General features: G+C 37.1%; 2 protein-coding genes across 2 annotated transcripts; both read left to right on the top strand.

Annotated features, from left to right (window-relative positions):
- The first annotated feature begins 4,808 nt into the window (after window positions 1-4,808).
- On the top strand, window positions 4,809-9,110 carry LOC121431065 (echinoidin-like). The gene is made up of 3 exons (XM_041628537.1): window positions 4,809-5,120; window positions 6,834-7,008; window positions 7,726-9,110. Exons 1-3 carry the CDS (start codon window positions 4,990-4,992, stop codon window positions 7,975-7,977), a joined length of 558 nt encoding a protein of 185 aa, XP_041484471.1. The 5' UTR covers window positions 4,809-4,989; the 3' UTR covers window positions 7,978-9,110.
- A 4,247-nt stretch (window positions 9,111-13,357) lies between these two features.
- LOC121431255 (monocarboxylate transporter 12-like) lies at window positions 13,358-27,664 on the top strand. The gene is made up of 4 exons (XM_041628764.1): window positions 13,358-13,836; window positions 22,687-22,827; window positions 25,104-26,030; window positions 27,018-27,664. Exons 1-4 carry the CDS (start codon window positions 13,635-13,637, stop codon window positions 27,140-27,142), a joined length of 1,395 nt encoding a protein of 464 aa, XP_041484698.1. The 5' UTR covers window positions 13,358-13,634; the 3' UTR covers window positions 27,143-27,664.
- Window positions 27,665-27,683: the final 19 nt, after the last annotated feature.

The following is a 27,683-nucleotide window of genomic DNA, read 5'->3' as shown; positions in this document are numbered from 1 at the left end:
CCAGGGGAATGGGTACTTAAGAGAAAACCACAAATCCCTGATAATAAAGTACATGGCCTATGGGAAAGTTGTCCTTGCCACTTGTCATGATTTACTTACCCAGTTGCCAATTTGAAATCTTCATAGTATTAGTGATTTCAATCTTAAAGCAGCTATAACTTTATTATTGCTTGTCCGATTTCTTTTAAACTTTCACCATACTGTTTAATTCATTTTTCTTCTTCCTAATACAACATTTTGTGGCCAAGGCTGGATTCCCCTTTAATAGATTCCTAAAATATAGTCCTTAAAATGTCTGATTGGGATCAATATATACAAAAATTTCAGCTAGCGCTTCGCGCTCGCATTGTTTGTTTAGCGAAACAGGTACATATCATGATTACAAAAATTTGCTTATAATTTCCCCTTTTAGGTCTGAATATAAAAAATTTTCAGCTCGCGCTTCGCGCTTGCATTATGTGATCAGTGACATACATATCCGTTTAATGACACTGTCCTTAAAATATTTCTATTAGGTCAGCATAATTAGCAACTGAGCGCGCTTCGCGCGCTCACTTGGTGACTCAAAATTTTTGCTGGTGCCCCCCCAATGCCGTGACCCACGGTACGCCACTGGTACGGATGTTAAGAAAGAGTTCCATAGTGGTCGTATGGAATATATCACAGTGACAGTTTGTATCAACCTACACAGTGACAATGTACATGTAGATCATAACAGTAATAATTCAATAACTTTCTTATCATCTTTGATGGATTTTATTCAACCCTTTACCAATATTTTCTATCATCTTTCTGGTATATTTTACAACAATCTGTTTGTCAAGGTGATCTTCCCCTATCAGTGGCGTACCTAGGATTTGTTACTATATTTTTGTTACTATATAAAATTTTGCTGGCGCTTCGCGCCATAATTGCCTGTTCGATGGGATTCATATCTTGCTCAATAGGCTGATGTGGAGCAAGTTTTGAAGTCAATATGCAAAACATATTTTACCTCGGACATCGAGCTTTCATTATTTTTTTTTCATTTACAAATTTAAGTGCTCTGTAAAATGTCCGTTTTATGGTCTACATATCAGCATTTTAAGCTCACGCTGCTTGGTAACATTGTTTGATTTGCCAAGTTCATATTATCTACGTGTATTCCATAATGTTCCATTAAACAAAGTTAATTCAGAATGCCCAGATTTTAGGTCTAAATATAAAACATGCGCGATAGCCTGCATGTTCTTTATTTAAAATGTACTTAAATTATCCAGTTTCACATCATAATATCAATAATTGTCTGCTCAGGCTTCACGATCGCATTATTAATGATACCCAGTTGACTATATCCTATTTATGACTTACAAAATATGAGTCCCGCTTTAAGGTCTAAAATCTCAATTTTCCACCTCTCGCTCTTCGCGCTCGCATCAATTGTTTAGTTACATACCCATCCCATTAATTAATACAAAAAGTGCTTAGAATGACCATTTTTTTTTAGATCGGAATGTCAAAAAAATTTGCTCGCGCTTCGCGCTCGCATTATTGAAATATATACCGTCTTCGTGGGTAACTGTAAGCAGTCCTTAACAGGTCCCTTTCCGATAATGCTAGAACAGTTGATAAAAATTTCTGTTCGCGCTTGGGGGTACATACGAATCTTGTTCAGGATCACACATAACATATTGGCCAGAAAATTAAATTTTCAGGGAAAAAAATAGAGTTAAAAAAAAAATCGCTCGCGCTTCGCCCTCGCACTTTTTATAAGGCTTTTGAGATTATTTTATGTTTATGTTGTTTTATAAGAATAAAACTAAGAAGTGACTGATATAGGTCAAGATAATTTCGGGCCCCGTCCTCTATTGGCGAAAGTCACACACACACCGGAAAAATGGCTGGTGCCCCCCGTGAAAAATCAATGACCCCCAGTGCCCCCCGGGAAGAAAATCCTAGCTACCCCACTGCGTCCCTTGCATGGGTTGTGACTCGTCAGGGGGGGCAGTCTGCCACCTCCCCCCCCCGTAGGTACGCTAATGTCCCCTGTGTAACAAAGAGCTAAAATGCATGAAAAATGTCACGAAATTATGCACATTGACAAGTCTGGTTAATTTATGAAATGAAAACAAAGGTAAATTAATCCAGTGTATAAAACAAAAAAGATCAGCTGGAATAACACAGTGTGCTTACATGGTGTTCATACATGGGCGGAAATCCCAGGGGGATAGTGTGTTCGCATTGCGTTACAATGTTGGACTATATAAGGATAATTCACAATGGAAACACAATGTTCAGTTCTATAGGGTTTAGAATGTACACGTAGTGGACTGTAAATATGAGTTTTACAGTGTAAAATTTGAATACCTTAACACTGGTGGTTACATCGAGGTTGATTATTGAAAGGAGAGATTTACCCTTACAAAAAGTTAATTGCAAAAAGTAGCAGAAAATGTAATAGAAAATCTTGGCGAAGGTTTGAGGAAAAAATCTATTAAAGAACAACAAAGTTATTAGAATTTTAATTTATAACGTCATATGCGAGCAACTTTCATATATATCGTATGGGGAAAGGTCAATGACATGTCATTTTCTCAAGAAATTGTAAATGATTTCTATTGTACCTTCAGTTTATCAATGCACAAATCATTTCACACGCGCTATGCATCTATGCATTTTATATTATGTAGCATTATGGGGCAGCTGTTCGTTTATGACGTCACAAATCATAAACTTGAAATTCTAATAACTCTCTTAATATTTACTGGATATTCCTCAAACCTTCACTAATATTATTTCATTATTATTTATGCTATTTTTTCCACCAATATTTTCGTCACGGTGAACTCCCCCTTTAAGAAATATTTTCTTTTAATCCTAGCTATCCTTCACTGTAAAAAATGTGGTGTTAAAACTGACATCAATTGGTGTTAATAGAGGACCACACCCTGAGGTGTTAAATTACACCCTAGAGATTAAACATAACACCAAAGAGTGCAAATATAACAACAAAAGGTGTTGTAATAACACCTATAGGTGTAAAACTAACACCGCCAATTTAACACCGGTGTAAAATAACTGGTGTGGTCTTCTATGTACACCGGTTAACACCACTGTTTCTGCTGTGTTATGTCAATTGTCCTTGTATTTAGAGATCAATAAACATTTAGTACCTTGTCCTTGAGACTACCTTCGACATATTTATAACTTCCAGTAGTTAGATTAAGCCTAATATAGTAGCAATCTCTGAATTTCCAGATCATGTCCTGACTATTTTGTTAACGATACACCCTGGAGTACTGCTTCAACTGTTTTAATAAGCACTATGCCCAGTTTGAATAATGATAATAATGATGATAATAACAATAATAATTCATATAGCGCATACTCAACTGCGTTTTGATACTTGGTATCATATTATTACCCCGGCTGTAGCTAAGCCGCCATATTAATAGGCGCTAAAGCGTTCAAAGAATAAATCCTACCGGTTACCCATTCACATCACCTTGGTCGAGTGCAGCACAAAGTGGATAAATTTCTTGCCGAAGGAAAAATTTGCTGGGATTCGAACCCACGATCCTCTGTTTCAAAGTCCGGAGACTGATCCACTGGGCACTATAATTTGCACTATATAAAAATTGAGTATTATTGTTATTATTACTATTTATTAGAGAAGAAGGCGAACAAGAAGGAGGAGATTGAGAAGAGGAAGAAAAAGAAGAAGGAGATTGATCATAATACAACTATACTACTACTACCACCATCACTTTTACTACTTGCGATCGCGAAGTGCAAGCTAAATTTGTTTTACATAATTTACCTAAAAACAGGACATTTCACCTCCACCCCACCCCCTCTCTTTATCTCCCTTCTTTCTTTCGCTTCTTTATATCTCTTCTCCCTATCTTTTCGGCTATCCTCTCACCCTTTCTCTTCTTTCCCTTCTCTTTGATCTTCTACTATTCTTTGTCATCCCCTCTCCCTTTCCATTCTTATATTTATCCCTTATATAACCTATTCTGTCTGCCCTCTCCATTTCCACTTTCCCCCCTTTTTTTTGGGGGGGGGGTAGGCCCCTTGACCCCCAATGGATCTGTACCTGTTATATGCATTTTTATTAGGTTCATTATCAGTAATCCTTGCAGTGTATTGCTGATATGCGTCATGAGGCATATCACGTTGAAAATGCCACACAGGGCAGTAGATAGAACGCCTGCTCACTTGCTCCCATTTTTTCTGTTCATCAGATTCAATATTCATTTTTTTAATCTACTGTGATAGGCCCAGTTGTAAGTCTTATATTATTTAGCTTATAATCTAGGCGGCGGAGGCTGCAGTTATTGTCTTTGCTGTTATGCTGAACGCAAGCGATACGTCTGATGTGGCAAAGACTATACGAATTGTGTATTATTTGACTCTTGAAAAAAAAAGGTTATACATTTGTAAATATGTACATATGTGAATATTTTGACACCAAAAACCCGCAATTAGGATCGAATAGACAAAGAGGGGGAAAAACACATTGACAGCCCCCAACCCTTCTATCTAGATAGATGTACGCTTAGAATATACCCATTGTATTTTTTCTTTAGAACGGATTTCCGTCATATTGGCTGTGAATTAGGTGTCGCCACATAGGGGTTGGGTTAGGGGTGACGGTCCTTTGAACTTTTTAGGAGTAAAAACAAAAATAGTGATAAGGTCTGGAAGAATAGGAAAGAGAAAAAGAAAAATAGCTTTTAGAAAGAAAAAGGGACTTGGTCAAGCAAATTTCTTATCCCCACATTCATGATGTCACTAGAGAAAATGACCTCACTAGCTTGTCTTGCCCCGTCCCCCTAAAATACCCTAGCATCGCCCCTGTTGGCGGGTAGATTACAACTCTAGCCAAGTGAGAGTTCCTCACTGTAAAATAATAAACACAATACAGAGAATATTGATACCACATTTTCGTTACTTTTATGTAAGCATATACCGTTACGAAGGCACAGCCGCTAATTTGAAACCAAAATGCCAAACAATATATTCAGTTTCTTCCTCATTGCAACGTTAGCTGTAATGCTGCCGACCCTACCGGGCTGCCAAGCTGACGGGTGTGGGTGTCCCCCACTGTGGACACCTTTTCAACGTAACTGTTACAGGTAAGCACCCTCGACGGATGGACCTATGATTTTTTGTTTGTTTCACAGTATTTTTACCGTTTAATATTCTCTGATATTTTGATCAGTCAGTCAGAGTGATCTCGCTGTTGATTATGTAGAAAATTCATATTTGCGTTAATTATTCTCTCATGCATATAACATCCTTATTTCAATTTCAGTTTCTTGTTTTCTGTTATATTTTTATCAATATTGTATTAATGCCAAGGCCAACGATTTTTTTATTTTTTCACTTCGTAGGCTATATATATTCTGTATTGATAGGACGTTGCCCAGTGTACTTCCGAATAAAAGACCAACAATGTTGAGGGCCTGAAGTCTGTGTCACGCTGGTCACAAGTGTAGACAGTGTTATGTTCACATGACTCTTTGTAGATCATCCCGGGGATGGGTTGTGGTATATCCCCCAATTTTTTAGATGGGGAATGGCCTGTGTCAGTTAATTATGATTATATCGAAACCAAAGTTGCCTCATCGTCCTTCCGTAAGTGTTTATGCAAAATCTGTTAGCCACTTCCGTTTTCAAGGCAATTGACTTCCTTCAATATACTGTGGTCGTTTATAGGACAAGAGGCTACAAAATAAAGCATTTCCCATGTTTCCCGAAGAGGGATTGGGCTGTTTGCAACACATTCGTCCTGAAAAACACTGTCCAGGATTCTTATTGGATAAACGTCATTTCGATGATTAACTTGCAGTTGGTGTAAATGAGTCTGCATATATCACATTTTCAAGCAAGCAAAACGATCGCATGACTGAACCGAATGATAAACAATATGTAAAGGTGGTATTAAAGGCCAGTACACCCCAGAAAAAAAAATGTTGATTTGAATAAATATCGAAAAATCAAAATAGCATTACACTAAAAATTTCATCAAAATCGGATGTAAAATAAGAAAGTTACCCAAGTTATGACATTTTAAAGTTTTAAAGTTTATTTTTGACAAAACAGTGATATGCACAACTCAGTGGCATGCAAATGAGACATACGATAGTCCCTCGCTCACTATTTCTTTTGTTTTGTTTTTTAGTGTTTGAATTACACAATATTTCAGTTTTTACAAATTTGACAATTGATAATGACCAACTTGGTATCAATGGTAATTTCACATGTCCAGGGAGGTATTAATCATTGTTTCACTTTACAATGAGAAAATTATATTTTATATTTCATAAAATTACAAAAGAAATAGTGAGTGAATGACGTTATCAGTCTATCATTTGCACACCGACCAGAATGTGCATGACCGTTTTGTGAAATTAAGAGAAACTTTAAAATGTCACAACTTTCTTGTTTAACATCAGATTTTGTTTAAATTTTCAATGTAATGCTTGTTGTATTTTTCTCTTTTATTCAAATGAATTTTTTGTTGGGGTGGACTTGTCCTTTAGACACGACCCCAAAAAACCGATAACAGGGGCCGCGGAACGATTTTCAAAGTAGTGGGGGGGGGGGGCTGACCATGCAAAAATATCACATTCATAATTTATGGTCATTTTTACGTTTTTGTACACGGTTTTGGGAAAAAAATTGGGGGGCTGAAGCCCCCTCCCCCGCTTCCGCTGCCCCTGGATAACGTATTTCAAATAATAAAAACTAATGCAATTACATTCTATTTTTTCAAGATAAATCGATGATAATCGTGAAGTGTTATTTTAATACTTGATAATGTTTAAATCTTGCCAATTTCTTAGGTATTTCTCGGTGAAGAATATCACTTGGTATGGAGCTGAGATGCACTGTTCAAGTTTCTCCGTTCCTTGTACTGGACTGGATACTACCCTTAGCCTGGGACATCTCACTTCTATTCATTCTAAAGATGAGATGGATTTTCTTGCAGTGCTATATGAAGACCTCCGCAGTAAAGTGGTAAACATTTTCTTACTTTCCCTTCAAAATGCTTCATATTTTATTTCATTCATTTCCACTTTGTATTCAAGAAAAAAGGTATTTCATACGTACATATGATTTTACAAACAAGGGCGTGGGAGGTTCATGGCAAAAAGGGTTATCACCAAAAATGTGAGGTTATTTCGTCAAAAATAAATAATTAAGCAAATAAAAAATTATCACTTTCAAAAGGGGATCACAGTTGGGAAAAACGTCTTTTTCTATTACAAATAGTAGGAGGACATTTTATATTGTGTCCCTCCCCCTTTCCAAATTGTAAGGGGACGCGTTCACCTGGGGTTTCCGCCCATGCTCGCAAACATACCGAATAAAAAAATGAATTCAACCAGGAAACATTACAAATCGAAATTCAACATGTTCAATTATAAAATGTACAAATATTTCAAGAAAATGAAGAGAGCAACGTAGAAAGGTAGAACATAAATTGCATAGATCATTGCATATGATAAAAACAAAATATTGCCTATATCGACTTTTGAATTTGGATATTGTCGTTCTTTTCTTAAGGGAGATGGATAATTATTCCATAGAATTCAGTCTGTATAAAAGTAAACTGTCTGCCCATATTTCACTTCGATGGCCCAGCCATCCATATTACCCATATTGTTTTTTATGACAATTTTTTAAAGAACAACAAGAACAAAAGAATGTTCTGCCATTACTTCTTATCATTAGGTAACTTCCTTTACGAGAATTTGGATTGGATTTCATGACAAGGGTACGGAAGGTAGTTGGGAATGGAGCGACGGCTCGAGCGTAGACTACAGGTACTGGGATGTTGATCAGCCGAACAACTACGGAGGAGAGCAGGACTGTGCCGAGTTTCACACGTCCAACGAATATAAGTGGAATGATCTTCACTGTGATACGGACAACGACAGCGAATTCACTGTGACGGGTTATATCTGTAAGCTGCCACAGTGGTAATGTGTGTAAATTCAACAGTTTTAATGTCTGCATGGGAGGGTTCCACAGTGAGTGGTCGTGTGGAATATATCACAGTGGCATTTTTTTAGCAAGCTCCACACACAGTGACGATGTACAAATTGTAGATGTCATACCCAGCCCCCCTCCCCTCTCCCGTCATCAAAGTCCATGTAAGTATGTGATGAAAGCAAAGAATTGTACACACAACTTCCACAGTGTTTGTGTGTATGGAGATATACCACAGTAGTAACGTGAAAAAACAACTTTTCGTGTAAAATTTACCACAGTTACAATGTACTGTCTAATAGATAATAGCTTACATTTGAATTGAAGTTAAGCACTCGGTACAATTAATATAGGAAGTTTAGTGAAGTACACAATAAAATAACCAATCTGGAATAACACGTTTTGTTTACATGGTGTTGGTATTATGTTCACAATGAGCTACAATGGTGGACTATATAAAGGTAATTTCAAACTGTAAATACTTATACAGTCATTCTAGATTTTGATCATAGTGTGTTCACATTTTTTTTTAATGTTATCCTATGTGGATGTAATTTCACATTGTACTGTATTGTGTGCTTACAGTGTGTTCACATTGTATTATAATGGTAGACTATATGAAGATAACTTCACACTGTAAATACCTATACAGTGTGCTCATATTGTCATCATAGTGTGTTCAAAATGTGTTACAATGGTCGAATATGCGAACATAGTTTTACATTGTGCTTACGGTGTGCTTATAGTGTGTTCACATTATGTTACAAAGGTGGACTATGTGAAGAAATTGTCACACTGTGAATACCTATACAGTGTGCTCATACTGTCATCCTAGTGTGTTCAAAATGTGTTACAATGGTCGACTGTGCGAACATAGTCTTACATCGTGCTAACGGTGTGCTTATAGTGTGTTCACATTATGTTACAAAGTTGGACTTTGTAAAGAAATTGTCACACTGTGAATACCTATACAGTGTTTTTAGATTGTGATCATAGTGTGTTTAAGGTGTGTTACAATGATGAACTACGTGTACATAATTTCACACTGCGCGAATACTTACATATGTGCTTACAGAGTACTCATCGTGTGTTCACAATTTGATATAATGGTAGACTATGTGAGGATAATTTCACATTGTGAATAATATACAGTGCGATTATAGTGTGTTCACATTGTGTTATAATGGTGGACTATTTTTTATGAAAGTAATATCACAGTTTGAATCATATAAAGTGTGCTTGAGTTCACAATGTTTTACAATGGTGACTATGTGTGAAAGTAATATCACATTTTGAATTATATTTAGTGTGCTTGTAGTGAGTTCATGTTTTACATTGGTTGACTATTTGAGGATAATTTCACATTGTGAATAATATACAGTGTGTTTATCGTGTGTTCACAGTGTGTTATAATGGTGGAATATTTGTGAAAATAATATCACATTTTTATTTATATTAAGTGTGCTTGTAGTGAGTTTACAATGTTTTACAATGGTTGACTCTATGTGAGGATAATTTCACATTGTGAATAATATACAGTGTGCTTATGGTGTGTTCACAGTGTGTTACAATGATGGACTATGTGAACATAATGTCACACTGCGAATACCTACATAATGTACTTACAGATTACTCATCGTGTGTTCACAATTTGTTATAATGGTAGACTATGTAAAGATAATTTCACATTGTGGATACTTATACAGTGTGCTTATAGTGTGTTCACACATTTGGTTACGAAGGTGGACTATGTGAAGAAAATACCACTCTGCGATCACATGTACTGTGTAAGTGTTTAAATGTGTTCACATGGTGGACTATGTTAGTGTGATTTTTACAGCGTTGATTTTAAATAATTATGATTTCACCAGATGGAGCTAACCATTATCTTCCAAGTCTAATAACTCTTTCAAACTTAACCGTTAAGAGGAATGTAATAATTGGGCGTGGTATATGATGTAACTGCATAGTGGGAACGCCCAGATTCTTGAGATACACACTTCCAACTACAATTTTCACCTAAAAATACATATAATGTGCTATATCTTAGTTTTTCAAAACACGAGATCTTACGTATTGTGTTGTATTCTTTTTTTTACCCCAATTTCAACTATGAAGACATCAAGTGGGCTTTAAATGACCATGCTATTTAATGTTTCAATGCCATGTGATCGATATATTTACATTTGATTTTTCATAAGCTTTTATGAGATACCTATTATTTTTTTAAATATAAAAATAATAAATAAGATATAATAAGATAAGAAAAAATATGTTCAAGGGTGCCCAGGTGACACCCTTCGGATTTTGGGTGTATACCTTATACTACATCCTTGAGTTAAAAAAATGCTTATATTCCAAACTTGACGGCCATATTGTGTTTATACTGGACGTGTATGTCGATAGTCCTTGAAGATTGGGCATAAACTAGCTTGAGCTAGATAATAATTAACTGTTTTCGACATATTTGTGACTTTGTGGTATATAAATTTAGCCTAATAAAGTAACAATCTATGAATTTCCCGACCATGTCCTGACTAATTGTAGACCATACCCAATCATATTGGATTTTCCACATTTACTACTTCTATAGTTATTATCTCAAATTGAATTGAATTTGATTTATTTTTTAAAGTTCTATTAATGTATACACTCTTCACGCTCTTATTAAAATTATCCAAAGGATCTGATGGTGAATGTTTGTTTGATTATCGAAGTTCGAGTCCTCCTCTAAAAATGCTGATTTAAATCAATAGAATAAAATCAAACAAGTTGATCGCTGAAGACTTCGTCAAAAACGGATGTAAAATAAGAAAGTTATGACACTTTAAAGTGTCCCTTGTTTAGTTGTTTTCACAAAACAGATCAGTGATATGCAAATTAGAGCGTCTTCGATGTACTTCATTTTCGGTTTCTTTTGTTATCATTATTTTTGTTTGAATTATACAATATTTCAATATTTACAGATTTGACAACAATGGCCAATAAGTCTGAACCACATAATGTTCTATAAATGGTATTTCCACATGTTCAGGGAGGACTAAAACTTTGTTTCAAGTGACAATGAGGAGAAAGAAATAATCATGGTATTGCATTAAATGAAATACAATAAGGAAATAGTGAGTGGGTGATGTCATCGGTCTTATCATTTTCATACTAACCAGGATGTGAATATAACTGTTTTGTGAAATTAAACGAAACTTTGACATATATCTTTCTTATTTCACATTCGATTTTGATGAAATTTTCAACTCTATGCTTGTTTGATTTTTCTCTTTTTATTTTAAACAACTTTATGTTGGGGTGGACCTGTCCTTAAAAATTATGGTAATAAACATCCAAAGTTATGTTGGATTTTAACCTATTATTGCGTTAAATTATACCCCCTGTTTGGTCGGGTACATTCAATTTTACATAGAGTAAGATGGAAACTGGAAAGGTGCAGACGGGTCTAGTATGAAGACGGACAGTAAAGCGTAAGAGTATAATTACGGGATGTGTAAGTGTGTTGGCGAACGTTTATGTGTTGTGTAAGAAGCGTGGGATGGGAGGGTGTGTGTGTTTTGTGTGTGTCGTAGAGGTGACGTGGCCGAGTGGTCTAAGGCGCTGGCTATACATGGAAATAAGTCCGGGGGTTCGATCCCCGGCCGCGACACCTATATGCCCGTGAGCAAGGCATTTAACCTATGCTCTTTTATCCTGCTTTCAAATAAATGGAAATATGCGTTATTGGTAACTAAGTGTGCACCTTTTCTTATTTTTTTTCATAGTGTGTCATTGTATTCAATATACAGTGCGTATAATAACGGGACAGTTTTAAAAACTCTATCAAAATTTTGTTTCAAATTATGATGTCTATATTTTGATGTCAATAGATGCTCTAAAGTCTGATCTTTCAAATTACATTAAAATAAGCTTTGTTCATGCTTGAGCGCACACGGAACGTTTTTGTCAGAGGTAAAAAAAGGTTGCGTCGAATGGCAGGAAATAAGGACGATCAGGACGATCAGGCATCTTGCTAATCAACAGACTTCCTCTTAAGCTTTTCATTATCTTTGCCATAATTGTTTGATTATGTTTTTAAATTCGATTTTAAAGCATTGGTTTACTTGAATTGTTTTGTATTTTCATTTAACTATGTTATCTTTTAGCATTCCTTTATAAACTTACACTTGTTTGTTAACCCAAGCAAGGAGCTTTGATGTATTAATGGGTACACATGTAATTTATTCAAACCCTTTTAAACACAGGTTATGGTGCCTTTAAAAGACATGGATAAAAAAATCACTAAGAAATGAAGCTACTTTGGAATAAGAGAAATTTGACATACAAGAAAAAGGGTTTACCCTCCAAAATTAAGGTAATTTTTTTCAATATTCAATTTTTAACACACGTAACAGTTTTCCATGGGGCGTTGCATATGATGAATAATACACTGTAAAAAAAATGAAGTGCTAAATAGTACTTACGGTGCTTGTATAGTGACTGTGCTACGAGTGCTGATTTTCTAGTTTAAATTTGAACTGAAAAATAAGCTCTCGTATATAGTGCAGTCACTATACAAGCACTGTAATTTCACAGTGTACACACATCACCCACAGGGAAATCTTAGGGGTACTTCGGCATCCCCAGCACCGCGCTTCCCAGGGCCATGGTGCTTGAGAGGAAAACATTAATTCTTACAGGAAAAGATTCAATCCTTACAATGCACCATTAAATTTGTAGCACACAATGGAAAGATTTGAATAAATTACTAGCTCTCCCATACATAATGCAAATCCCCTTTATTGGTTTGACTTTTTTCTTTTACTTATGAAGGAATATCCAATGCTAGAAGATAACATAGTTGAATGAAAATACAAAACAATTCAAGTAAATTAATGCTTTGTAAATGGAATTTAAAAACATAATTTGCAAAGATAATAAAAAAAACATAAGAGGAAGTCTGCTAATAGGCAAGATGTCTGATCGTCAATATATTTTCTCATTTTGTACCATTTGGGGCAGCCTTATTTTTTAACCCCTGACAAAAACGTACCGTGTGGTCAAGCATGAACGAAGCTTTTGGTCCTTTTAAATGGCATTTAAAAGATAAGAATTCAGAATATCTATTGACATCAAAAAGCGTAAAGAGTAAAAAAAAAAAATGTTGTGGGCTAGATATAGTGTATCCCGGAGTGTATCACATATATATTAATTTATAAAATGTTGCGAGCAAGCAAATATTTCGGTAGGCCTATTTTTATTTTCAAAATGCAATTCATTTTCAAACTTCACTGGCTCAAACCCCATGTTTTTTTTTGGTCAAAATTAGCACCTTAATGCTTACATGCGTTTCATTTCAAATATTGAAAAAAACGAATACGAATTGCCAATAAAATGTTGTATATTCTAAAATAATAGAATGTATGCCTTGAATTGGTGTTCATAATTGATACGGTTTCTTTCAAAACGCGAAGTTATAAACGTCTGAAAAAATCCAAACTTTGAACGCGATTGTCTCGAAATCATGTTTTGGAGACCAGCCGATCGAGGTTTGAGCCAGCTCGTAAACTCACTGACGAATTGATGTAGGCCCTATCTGACAACAGATCTAACAACAGACCAAAACGTTCGATGCATCCTAATAAACAACCTCCATTGTGTTCATAATGGCGGAAAAGCTGCTTGAAGATTCTACCGACCCTTGGAAATATGCCATTCTCTTCAGTAAGTTCTTACTTTTCTTCATCGATGGCGGGATCACCAAGTCGTTTGGAGTTCTTCTCCCCGATGTCGTCGCCCGGTACAACAGTGATTTCAAGACTGTTGCTTTGGTTTTGGGTCTCCCAAGCACCATCATGTTCTTCACCGGTCAGTGTACTCACATTTTTATTCTATTTCTTTTTTTTTTAAATCGGAGTACAGATGTTAGTGGTCGCTTGCTCACCGGGCTTGGTGAAGGATAATAAAGAATTCACTCAAAATAGCAACAAACTAGACTTGAGGGTACTTGATCAATATCAACCTTTCCTTCGAGTGAGTAGCCACGGAATGGGAGGGGGTGAGGGCTGATTCCTACTTTCCGTCTATTTCGTAAGGAACCATTTTGGCTCACGAAAACGCAAACATTGCCATGAAATTGTTATTTTATATACGTTCAGCTCCCGACTTTGGCTCACACGTCCCCTCCTCTAGATTTTAATTTTGCTCCGCGGCCGCTGCGTATTGACCAAGATATTTCACCCACACACCAGGGACCTGGGAACGATTTTTTTTAATGGGGGTGCTGAAGTAAATTTGACAAACTAAAATAAGGAGGGGAGCATTACAGAATGGTGGTTATTCTGGTCTCCAGAAATTTGACAAGCAAAAAGGGGGGTTTCACAACAAAATATAGCTCATTTTGGCTACATTTTTTAACACCTACCAGAATTTTTGGGATGCTGCCCATTGAGAATTATACACGCAGCACCCTAGCTTAATTGCCAGGGCCATGCCACACACACCCAGAAAACAAAAATCACTGGCATGGCACTCACAATATAAAGCCATGCATTTCTTTTTCTGTTTTTTATCCAATTTACAATGGAACTATAGATGATAAAATTGCCTCAACCTTGTACAAAGTCCGAACGATTCATGTGTACACAATGCTTTGAATGAATAACAACAAAAAATATTGAACTTAGATATAGTCCCCTCTGAAAAGGGTCAGCGACGCAGAAAAAGGTCCGAGACGCAAGCCATGGATCACTGCAGGTAATATTAATTCATCTTTCCCCGAAAAAGAAACGTGCATAGCGCAAAACCATACCAGATATATTGCGGCAATGTGGGAGAAGTTTCAATAGGTGAACAAGAATATCATTTCAATTGACTTGAATATTAAAATATCCTATATAATGATTATCTGTTTTTATCATCACTTACTGTAGGAAAACTTTCCACTTGCACAGTCAGAAACATGGCATTGTGATTTTGAATCTTGTATGTCCCGGTTTGAATTCCAATTGTGATCCTAAAAGATTCTGGTCCTTTGTAAACGCTCAAGGGAAGAAATGTAGTGTCACAATTTATGCTTTTCATACACTGATGAGCCTGTTGTTTCAATGATTGCGCAGGTTTTTAATCATCACATAATGTAGGAAACTTGTCCACTTCACATTCAGAAACGAGGCATGGTGATTCTGAATTTTATTTGTCCCACTTTGGAATGACACTTCTGAATAATGTTGAGGTAGACGAGAATTAGTATGATTGGAAAACAATACTTCCTGGCCCTGATGGCATTTCACAATTTGTCTTTCAAAATTTTCAACACTCCAGTCCCAACAAATTTTTTCAATCTAACCTGAAGCATGGATCGATACCCTGGTACTATGGAAGCTACACAGCAAAAACTGTGGTGTTAACCGGTGTACATATAGAGGACCACACCAGATATTTTATACCGGTGTTAAATTGACAGTGTTATTTTAACACCTATAGGTGTTATTGTAACACCATTGGTTGTTTCATTTACACTATTTGGTGTTATGGTAAATCTCGAGGGTGTAATTTTAACACCTCAGGGTGTGGTCCTCTATTAACACCAACTGGTGTCAGTTTTAACACCACAGTTTTTACAGTGTATAGCTTACGTGGCTGCGCTCTACAAGAGTGGTGACCGTAAGGAAATTGAAAACTATCGTCCCATTTCACTTTGCTCCGTTCCATGCAGAATGATAAGATTTGAACTGTCGAATCGGCTTTAAATGAATAAAAGGGGTACTCCAAGCTGAAAATATTTATATCTATCTAAATAAAGTAAAATTTACAGAGTAAAAAGCTGAAAATTCCATCAAAATCGGATAACAAATAACGAAGTTATTTAATTTTAATGTTTAGTAACATTTTGAGAAAACATTTACATGCATCATCATGAATACTCATTAGGTAGGCTGATGATGTCACATCCCCACTTTCCTTTTTTCTAATGTTATTACATGAATCATAATTGTTTCATATTTTATACATGTGTAAATGATGCGTCTCCATTCTAATGAAATAAGTTTCAGCAACAAATAACTAATGCACTTAATCAGTTGTCAATCCAATTGTTTTAGTTCTTGGTAGAAGAATTTTGAACAAACCTAATTTCATTTAATAAAGAAATAACAAGTGGGGATATGACATCATCAGTTTGCTCATTGAGTACTCCTGAAGACATGCGTAGAACTGTTTTACCGGAATAATGCAAATCTTTAAAATTCAATAATTCTGTTATTTGTTTTCCGATTTTGATCAAATTTTCTGCATTTTCCTCTGTAATTTTACTATATTTATTGACATATGAATATCTTTAGCCTGGTTTATCCCTTTAAAGGTGAGAATATTTGAGATAAAAAATCGCTTTATCCATCATCACCTTATGCTTAGACTATTCTCAGCATAGATTTATGTTTACTGCAAAACCAATACTTTAGTGTGAGCAGGCAAAATGGACGAGGCAATATTTTTAAAAATAAAGAGAATTTCGACCGTTTGGATACGAAAATCTAAGTAGTGATAGATTTTGAAGCCTTATTTATTTTTGTTGTAGGGGGAGCATGGCCCCAAGCCCGCCCCCCCCCCCCTCCTCCGTTTTTTACTCGAGTGGTTTACAATTTCTCCGCAAGTGGCGTACCTTGGGTCACATCAGTCACGGTTGGGGGAAGTACATGAAGAATAGTCATTGTAAGTCCAATATTGAGAAACTTTCCACGAAATTGAAAGGAACTCATTTAAAAACTGACTTTTCAAGTAAAAACATAATATGCCACGTAAAATGCAAGATCAAGAGTGCAACTACTGAACTTGTGTACTTCATTGCTGACAATGGACCCCACAATGGACCGGACGTTGTTTCTTGTTGTGAAACCTGGCTCACACCCAATGACGCTGCTGTTATTGGCCAGCTGACACCGTGTTCGTTTACCTTCACGTAAATTCACACAGCTTGTAAACATGATAAATGATAAGTAGGAGAAGTAACTGTGCTGTTCAAAAGTCATTTAGATATAACAATCCTTTAAGCCCCTTTCACAATTGACGTACGACCATTTGCGACCTTTTGGTCGTGCGACAGGCTGCAACAGGCATCAATCGCCAGTCATCTCATAAGATCGCACAGAGGCTTTCACAGTTGCAACAGCTGTCGTACAACAAAAACAACCAGTAAAACCCGTACGGGTTTTACTGGTTGTTTTTGTTGTACGAGTAAGTCGCTTATGATCCTATTGTGCTCGTGCGATCACATGCGAGTGTTGCACGAGGGATTGCGAGGGGAACGGTCGCATACATGCGAATGAAACGGTAGTGCAATGTTGTAAGCCGTTGCGATCGGTCTTGCAACAGTCTTATGGCCCATATATTATCGCACCCAGTCGCAAGACTAGTCTCTGTACATGTAGGTCGCTAGCACATGTGCAAGTGATGTACGACCTCCAGTCGAGTAAACTTTGTTGTGCCACCTCTCGCACCAAGTCGTGCAACGTTGCACAACACTCGCACGATGTTCGCACGACCGATGGTACGACTCCGGATACGTCCTGATGCGAGTGAATCGATCGTATTCGATCGCGTTCGGATTTTGAACATGTTCAAAGTTCAGGTGTGACCAGTCACGACCACCTCGAGTTTGTGCGACCGTCTACAACGACTGCGAGTGCTCGCAAGACACCTAGAGATCGATCGTGCAACAGCAAGAAAAAACTGTTGCAGCCGGTCGTAAACTGGTCGGACGTCAATTGTGAAAGGGGCTGAACGGTCGCATACATACGAATGCAACGGTAGTGGAATGTTGTAAGCCGTAATTTCGATCGGTCTTGCAACAGTCTTATATTATCGCACCCAGTCGCAAGACTGGTCTCTGTAGGTCTCTAGCACATGTGCAAGTGTTGTACGACCTCCAGTCGACTAAATGCGACTATACGTAGTTGTGCCACCTCTCGCACCAAGTCGTACAACGTTGAACAACACTCACACGATGATCGCCCGACCGATGGTACGACCTGATGCGAGTAAATCAATCGTATTTGATCGCGTTTGGATTTTGAACATGTTCAAATTCAGATGCGACCAGTCACGACCACCTCCGACAATCTCAAATTTGTGCATTCGTCTACAACGACTGCGAGAGCTCGCAAGACACCAAGAGATCGATCATGCAACAACAAGAAAAAATTGTGTTGCAGGCGGTCGTAAACAGGTCGTACGTCAATTGTGAAAGGGGCTTCAATGGAACATCATTTGAAATGAACCAGTTTCTGTAAAATTGCACTGGAGCAACAATGGCAATTTGTCGTTGTTTAATTTGTTTGATTACTGCTGTTTACTGACCGGTCAAACTATTTACTTACAAAACGAATCTCTAAAACGAGGGCAAGTATAACTATTCTAGGGTTCAATCAACTAACAATTATACAGTGCGTCCCAGAAGGTAGGAAACCGAAATTCCCACATCTTTTTTCTTCAGAGGCAAATACATTACAATATTTCATTTACATAATCATGCAATTCAATTATTCCGCTACATTTTGATACCTAAAATGTGACATTTCACGCATGAATGAGCAAGACGAGTTTGAAATTTTAATATCGAAATCAGGTTCCGCAGAAAAAAATGGACATGATTGGTTCGTGATACGACAACCATGCTTATTCGACGTCTGGCTCAACAGCATAAGTTTCTCTCACTGATCGCTGAAATGAGAGTGGATTCAGATTAACACATGAGCTTCTGGGCAAATCGCTTCTGATAGGCCTCAATTTTTTTTTGTGTAATCTGCCATGCGTAAATCATATAGTATGCCGTTGGTGTCAATATTAAAGATGGGATTCTACTCTTACCATTAATATCAATTTCATAGTATAGCATGTTTAATGATTGTGAAATCTATCTCTGAAAACGAGTTTCCTTTTTTTGTGGGACGCACTGTACAATTAAAGACTTTAGCTGACTTCATTTGATTCCGATACGGTGGAGTTGAACTATTCGTTATTGGGCCATTCTTTGAAAAGTAAACACTAAAAAAAAAAGTTGTATAGCTTCTTGATTTTAAGCTGATTATACAAATAAAGCTGCGTCTAAGTTTCATTCAATATATTCCCCCCATGATTTGGGCATTTTTTCAAGCCCATTTGCATATATTATACATGTATGATAATGAAATGTGAAAATTATACCAACAATAGCATATAATATTTGACCCCATCTGGATTGTAATTCCTAGTTTCTCAACTTTGATTAAAGTTATAATGTCAAGATATGACTCTATTCCTATTAACTTAAATACATTTTTTTTGTAAGCTGGAGTTCATCAAGTGTTAGCCTTTGGCAGTTTGGGGGTAATCGAGGCTGAAGACAATATGATATGAACAGATTAAGAAATATCAGACAAATAAAACACTGAAATATATACGACATCATGGTTTTCATTACTCCGATGAAACAGTTCTTGTTCTTGTCTTCATGAAGATTTAATGAGTAAACTAATGATTTTATCCACTTGTTCTTTTGTAATTTAGATTAATACGAAATCAAGGCTATTCAATAGTTTTCCTTCAAGAACCAAATATATTGGAATTTATTTATTTATTATCATTTATTTATTGGTATATACGCACATAAAAATTGACCAGCAGCACAAGCTGAAAGAGTAAATTTACAAAATTTCATGAAGTACAGTATACAGATATAACAAAACAAATGCATAAAACATAATTATTCTACGTCAAAACTTATCTCCAACTAAAAGATGTATCTCATAAATAGAAGTTTGAGAAAGAGAAAAATAAGCAAAGGGGAAGAGAAGAAGAAGAAGAGAGTGAAAGAGAGAGAAATTACAGTAATGGAAAGAAAGAGAGAGAGAGAGGGGGGTATGTCCTCCAAATAGAAAGAGAAAATTGAGTGAGGTAGAGAGAGAAAAAAAAGAAAGTGGTGAAGAAGAGGAGGGTGACATGGAGAACATGAAAAACATAGAAGCCAATAACAATAACTTCGCTATTTGTTATCGGATATTGTCAGCGTTTTGCTTGGTGAATTTTACTCTATTTATTTTGATGTAAATATTTTCAGCCCGGAGTATCCCTTTCAGCCTAGGCTGTCGATGCTGTTATTTACCTTAACACGCCATATACCGCGCATGAATCGTATCTGATTGATACATGTATCAAGGAGCTTCCTTGCATGTATGAAAAAAAATTAATTACGCACACACTGGACACACTTGATTGTATTTTGATGAATTTTGGCCCCTGCAGACAGTGGCGTAACTACGGGGGGGCATAGGGGGCACGTGCCCCCCCCCATCGGCTGGCAAAAAAAAGGGGGAAAGGAGGAAAAGAAGGAGAAAGAAAGAGAAACCTAGTAGGGAAAAAAGAAATTATTGTTCATTATAATGTTATATTATATTATATTATGTTATATTACATAAGAAGCATTTTTCATCACTTTATGAAACATTATTTGCTCAGAGCCTATGTCTTTATTGTTCCTGGTGCTCGCATAGACTGTTTAACGAGATAAACAATCCTGTTGTACTAAAACCTTCCGTTTTCAAATCAATATAATGTACGCCAAATATATTTCCTCGCAATTCGAGTTATTATTGTTTTATGTAGTGGCATTTGCTTCTTTTTCATGACAACTTAAAGTGATTGCCGTAGTTTAAGGTCTCAACGTGCTAACGTTCACATTAGTTGATTGGTGAGATGTTTGTTCGTCATGAATTCCTAAATTCAGTCCTTAAAATGTCAACTTTTCTGATCTCAATATTTAAAAAATGTTCAGCTTGCGCTTCGCGCATGCATCATTTTGTTAGTAAAATACGTACGGTCTTAGTGAATTCCTGCAAAAAGACCTTAGAACTCCCGTCTTCAGGTCTGAATTTCCTAAAGTTTAAGCTTGCGCTTCGCGCTCGCCGTATTTGATTAGTGAGATGCGTATGACTATGACGATAAAATGTGCTTCATGTGTTTAGATGTAATTATAACAATATCAGAATTGCATTAGATAACTATTGTGAGATACTCTTAATGGATTCCTAAATAGGAATCCATTAAGAGTATCTCACCAAAGTCATCTTATGCGAATAGTCCTTACAATATCCATGTTTGGGGTCAATATATACAAAAGAATCAGCTGGCGCTTCGCGATCGCATCATTTGGTCGGTACGGTCTTAGTGAATTCCTACAAACAAGCCTTAGAAGGCCCTTCAACAGGTCTGAATTCCAAAATATTCAGCTCGCGCTTCGCGCTCGCAGTATTTGATTAGTGAGATGCGTATGATTATCATGGTTACAATGACTACAAAAAGTGTTTGATGTGTTTAAATTCTAACAAAATCAACAAAGGATGGCAGTAGCATTAGATGACTATGTTGAGATGACTATGTTGTATACTCTTAATGGATTCCTAAAATATAGTCCTTAAAATATCCCTGTTTGGGGTCAATATATGCAAAAAATTCAGCTCACGCTTCGTGCTCGCATTGTTTGTTTAGCGAGAAAAGTACGTATCATGGTTACCAAAAAATTGCTTATAATGTTCCTCTTTAGGTCTGAATATAAAAAATTTCAGCGCGCGCTGCGCGCTCGCATTATTTAATCAGTGAGAAACATATCCGTTTAATGGCAGTCCATGTCATTGAAATGTCTCTATTAGGTCAGTATACCTGGCAACTGAGCGCGCGCGCTCCCTAAGTGACTTGATTTTTTTTTGCTGGTGCCCCCCCCCCCCCCATGCCGTGACCCAAGGTACGCCACTGCCTGCAGACGCCAATTTCCAGGTATACTGCCGATACCCCTCCACGACCCAGTTCCGCTCCTGCATTTACGTTTTAAAGGCCTGTTCACACCGCCCGAGCAATGTTGGAGCGGTCGTGGAGCGGGGAGAAAAAAACATCACCGCTCGCTAGCGCTACCGTTCACCATTTTCGATTTCGATTGTGTTTTTTTTTCGATTTTTCCCCAATTTTGTGAGCGAAATTTGACCCTCTCTCCCTACCGCTCAACAACCGCTACAACAACACTCGGGCGGTGTGACCAGGCCTTTAAGACAGGAATAAGTGGTCCAAGACTTAAATCATACATAGTACCTAGAGTGAAATTAACTGCTCGATTGACCTTTGATTTTATTGTTCGTTCTAGATGCTTCGCATTTAAAGTGATGAGAAATTTGCCACCAAGAAATTTAGAACACACGTTTCCAGGTACGTTACACATGACCCTGGGCACTTTTCGGGTGCAAAACTGTGATATTTCACCGGCTCAACCGCTTAACAGACTCACGAGTGGTTGTTGTTGTTTTTCCCGGACAAAGAGATGTCATCCATCGAAAATTGTTAGTTATTTTCCAGCCCCTATCATTACATTCTTGATGAAGATTATGAATTCGTTCTCGATGGTTAAGCTGGAGAACACACTTTCAGTAGGGTTATGACGCTGCGCACTTGTCGGATGCAAACCTATCAATTTAAAGTACAAGTTTTTCCTTTTTCCTTTCCATCATATATATATATACATCATTTGCGTAAACAAATGCAAACAGAAATCAATCATTATTAAAAATCAACAATAAATACATTATGGAAATTGTACAATAGTAATTGTACACGCTCAACGATGTGAACAAATTCATATAAGTGATAAACTTTTCACTGAAATAGTTGCCTTTCATCGATATATTGTTTATTTTCCAGCCCCAATCACTATATTCTTGATGAAGATTATGACTCTCACGACAATGGCAACGATCGGTGGTCTACTGAGTGCATTGCCAATCATCTGCGCTCCTTGGGCTCCATCTGTCTACATACTGGGCATGATGCTAGCAGTAACAGGTATGTATCCTTAAAGTGATGGTCCGGGCTGAAAATATTTATATCCTAATACATAGAGGAGAATTCACTGAGCAAAATGCCGGAAATTTCATCAAAATCAGATAACAAATAATAAAGTTATTGAAGTTTAAAGTTTAGCAATATTTTGCCGTCATGAATATTTATTAGGTGGGCTGATGATGTCACATCCCAACTTTCTGTTTTCTTATGTTATTACATAAAATCATAATTTTCTCAATATTTCATACTTGTGTGAATAATATGTCTCCCTTAGAATGAAATAAGTTGCAGCAATAAATATATAATGCACTAAATCAGTTGTCAATCCAATTTTTCTAGTTCTTGGAGGAAAAAAATTGAATAAACCTAATTTCATACAATAACATACAAAAGAACAAGTGGGGATGTGACATCATCAGCCCACCTAATGAATATTCATGACGACTGTTTTCACAAAATATCGCTAAATTTTAAAATTTAATTACTTTGTTATTTGTAATCCGAGTTTGATGAAATTTGGGGCATTTTGAATTCTACTCGGGTTATTAAGCTTTAAAAACTTTCAGCACGGACCATCCGTTTAAAAGGAAATTAAACCTTTAAAGTGGACTCGCGTGGAAACAGAAAAATCAAAGGACAAAATCCAAGGAAATTTGATAAAAATCGGACAGATGGGAAAGTTATGAGAATTTGAATATTGAAATCACTAATGCTTTGTTGATCTCCAACATCCACTGCATTTTGATTGTTGTTTGTTTTATTAGTTATTCTATTATCATTGCTGTTTAATTTACTTTGATTAATAATTTTATTTTCATGTGGAGTGTATACTGTATATCCTTTTTAAGTGGGCGTAAAGGAACATGATAAAATAATTTGTGTTTCATTACACTGTAGTCAACTTGACGCTACGTACGATTGGTCAGGAGAAACTCACGTAATAGAACCTTGGTTGGGCCCTGGAACATTTTTCACTTGGTCATTTCATACCGTTTTCAGTAACTGATGATTTTTTTTTTTTGGGGGGGGTAAGCACCGGCGTCCGCACTATTCAGTCCGCACCACAAGCGTTCAGTTACTGTAGCAGATCCGCGCTACTTTCAAGTCGCTGGTCTGGTGCTGATAAAAGCAGCACCAACATAACCCGGACATACACTGTTAGAAAATTTATCCTTAAAATAAAAGAAGTTCCTGCAGCAGAGTCTCGAGAACACCTGTAATCTTACCAGATTGCGTAATCTTACATTATATCATGTAAAATTACAGGAAATTGGTTTTCGGTGTATGGAACCTTACATATTTCCTTTATTTTCCCTTTTTAAACTGAACTGGTCTGTTAAATTGCAGAAAAATTCCTGTTTTATTAATTTACAGAATGATTCTGTTATTGCTTTCTGCCAACTCTTCTCTTTTTTGTGTTTAAAATCAGGGTTAACAGTGTAGCGTGGGCTATTTTAGCCCGCGCCTATCATAAACTCAACATTTTACGACTCTGTCCAGGCCTGGGCGGGACAAGCAAGTTACTGAAAGCAGTGTGATATCGCTTTCAATACTTTAATTGCTGGTCCAGATTAGCTCCGGGATTAGTCGTAACATTTTTAGTCTATATATGAATGCCAGACCGGTGCTATTTTGACGCTGCTATTAGCAGCACCAGACCAGTGCCATCCCTTATGTGCCCGAATATTTGAAAGGGTGATCTTAAAAGTAGTGCCGCTCTTAAATGTACTTACTGAACGCTTGTGGTGCGGACTATTTTAGTTCGGGCCTGGTGCAGACCAAAAAATCATGAGTTACTGAAAACAGTAAGGGTCCGCAACTGCCCAGCTGTCAAATGAATTCCGACTGGACCCAATATGAAAGAAGTTAATGCTTCTCTGGCATTGATAAAGTTCTGTGCATGGTTTAGCTCCAGGATACAGGTACATGACTTCCCTTTATAGAACAACGCCCTGTACGCCCTGTGGTGTCACTCTTCGTGTACCATAACACACCTAAGGGGATTTGGAGATCGTGCCTTTTTTTCTATTGCTCCACGCCTGTGGAACTCCCTCCCTTCTTCGCTACGTGAAATTGACAGCAGAGAACTCTTTAAACCGTCTCTAAAAACTCACTTATTTCGGCTGATGTGTAGTGATTAAGCTATTGAATGAGCCTGCGCCTTTGAATGTTTTTAACAGATACATGGCGCAATATAAATGCTGTGGATCATCATCATCAACTTTTTATTGTCTTATTAAACTTTTAAATATGTATGTTTGTTTTATTCTGCTTAGGTTTTGGCATGGCCCTCACGTTTTTCCCGCTACTGGTATCGATGAACCGCTTCTTTTGCAAGTCTTTCATCTTTGCAAACACCCTGACCCTCTTTGGGACAACTTGCGGCGCTTTCCTTGTCCCTGTCATCATAGAGAGATCTCTGGAAGCATATGGATACGCTGGAGGGTTTCTGATCCTTGGCGGTATTGCTCTCCATGCTGTGGTTTGTGGTGCCCTTGTCAGGGCGCCTCGGGAAAGGCGACGGGACAACTTCAATTCCCCCGATTCCGACATTGCAGAAAGAGATTCATTGATGGCAGTTCCTGTATCAGACCAAAGTGAGATGGAACAAACCCACAGAAGAAATACGTCAATAATCTTACAAGAGACAGTCGAAGAATCGAGATCCGAGGAAGACAAGGCGATGTCGAGTGGCAACGATTCGTGGTGCTCATGTGATTCATTTTTGGCCCAACTGAAATCCTTCCTTTTCCTTCATGAACCCCTCTACATCGTCATAGCTCCAGCAATGGTCCTACAATGTTTTGTGCAGGTCGGTTGGATGCTCTTCCTTGTGCCGCACGCGGAAGGAGCGGGAATCGACCAATCAAATGCCGTCTTTCTCTCAAGTATCGCTGGCATTAGCGGTATCTTCGGCCGCATCCTGTATTTGATTCTCCTACACCTTAAACGTGACAATACCACTATCTTCTGTTTCGCTTGTGTTATATGCGCAAGTTCATTTTTCCTTGACTTTGTCAGTTCGTCCTATATCTTCCTAGCAGGAATGGCTTCCGTTCAAGGATTTACAGTCTTCATAATTGACTGCTTACCACACGCGATGATGAAGATATCGATTCAAAATGAAGAGAACATGCCTCGGGCTATTGCAACAAATTCATTTTTAGTTGGGATAGGTTTCCTATCCGGAGCTGTGTTATCAGGTAATAACAGGGAACAGTTACGCAGACATTTTCTGGAACGTAGAGAATCCATTGACAAATGTCATTCATGACAATGAAGCCTTTGTCGGGGGACGGTGAATCGAAAACAGGAGTTTCGTCCATGACACTGGACAAACGGCATATTCGCATTTTTCCGTCAGCTCCGAAACGTCCATTCGCCAATTTTCTACAAAGGTTTTCATTGTGATTTAACTTGCATTGTCTATACATTTGCTGCGTGTTAGGATTGATTCTGCGTCGCAGTGCAAAATCCCCCCCCCCCCCCATAAACAAACCGGTACAAATCAAATGTGGAAATTCATACTATTGACCTCCATTGCATAAAAGTTACTATTATATGGTAACTTTGCCATCCAACGGTAACTACCATGGTAATGATGATCAATAGCCAATCAGAATGAACCATAATGGTAACTTTTATGCAATGGGGCCCAGGTATGCAGATGCTTTATAAGAATTTGTTCAGGTTAACCCTGTTGTTCGCAACCATGGAAACATAAAAATACTTTGACGAAACATTGCCTTGTTGGTTGTTAGCTATCCGTAGTAACAGAAGACTTTATTCACTACTCTTGAACCGTTAGAATACTTGGAGGACATTGAGAAAGCTCGGTAACCAGTTATGGGGGCAATATGACTTATATGACATGAAATGGGAAATTACACTCTAAAAAATGAAGTGCTAATTCAGCTCTTAAAGAGCGTGTATAGTGACTGCACTCGGAGTGCTGATTTTTCTCGTTCAAATTTGAACTAGACAACTCAGCACTCCGAAGTGCAGTCACTATACACGCTCTTTAAGAGCTGAATTAGCACTTCATTTTTTAGAGTGTATATATATATATATATATAGGCATCCCAATGTTTTGTTATCATTCCAATTTAGGGTCATTGAACAGTAACGCATTTTACATACATTTACTACGCACATGAATGACGTTTAATTGTGTACTTTTTTTCTTGCAGGTTATATCTATGACGTCACATCATCGTTCAGGGTATTGTTTGCTGTGTACGGTGTGCTTCTCCTGATTATTACAATCAATCTGATTATCTTCAAGCTGATCGTTCGACGAAAACCTCGTGAATAGAACATGACTGCCAAAAGTGACAAAACGCTATGTTTCTAGAACATTTACATCGCTGAAAATTCTCGTACAGAACAAGGGTTCATACTGTCGACTATTGCAACTAAATCCAAATGGACGAAGGAGTAAAATATCTTACAAATATGATAAAGATGATAAAGATTTTGATTAGTTCTTCCTTCATAGGATGTCATTGACATTCCCCGTTGTTCGTATTAAACATCACAACTGAAAACGATTTTTGTTTTCAAATAATTTAAAAGCATTATCATCATTAGTTAAAGTGTGTGATCTAGTGCGAACTGACTAATTCCAATAAAAGTACGTTTTTCAATTTGTAGTCGTATATGTTTGTGAGCAAAATTATTTTAAGCACATTTTTTTTCATTTTTAAAGAAAAACCACACGTATTAATTCAAAATGTGAGAGTTGAGCCATCCAGCACCTGACACTTATCACATTCTTACCTTCACTGAGCACAGCTTTAATAATAATAATAATAATAAAACATTCAGCCTTCTTTAATTTTGAGATTATTTTGGTA

This window comes from Lytechinus variegatus, chromosome 17 (genome assembly GCF_018143015.1).
Source record: "Lytechinus variegatus isolate NC3 chromosome 17, Lvar_3.0, whole genome shotgun sequence".
NCBI lineage: Eukaryota > Metazoa > Echinodermata > Echinoidea > Temnopleuroida > Toxopneustidae > Lytechinus > Lytechinus variegatus.
The sequence above is the reverse complement of the archived record's forward strand: the minus strand, read 5'-3'. Positions and strand labels throughout refer to the sequence as shown.

Bases quoted from the DNA above. Each gene is read 5' to 3' on its own strand.
- LOC121431255 (XM_041628764.1), top strand. From the start codon at position 13,635: ATGGCGGAAAAGCTGCTTGAAGATTCTACCGACCCTTGGAAATATGCC. The intron at 13,837-22,686 runs GTCAGTGTACTC...TTTATTTTCCAG, and splicing joins CACCATCATGTTCTTCACCG to CCCCAATCACTATATTCTTG. The intron at 26,031-27,017 runs GTAATAACAGGG...TTTTTCTTGCAG, and splicing joins ATCCGGAGCTGTGTTATCAG to GTTATATCTATGACGTCACA.
- LOC121431065 (XM_041628537.1), top strand. From the start codon at position 4,990: ATGCCAAACAATATATTCAGTTTCTTCCTCATTGCAACGTTAGCTGTA. The intron at 5,121-6,833 runs GTAAGCACCCTC...CCAATTTCTTAG, and splicing joins TTTCAACGTAACTGTTACAG to GTATTTCTCGGTGAAGAATA. The intron at 7,009-7,725 runs GTAAACATTTTC...TCTTATCATTAG, and splicing joins AAGACCTCCGCAGTAAAGTG to GTAACTTCCTTTACGAGAAT.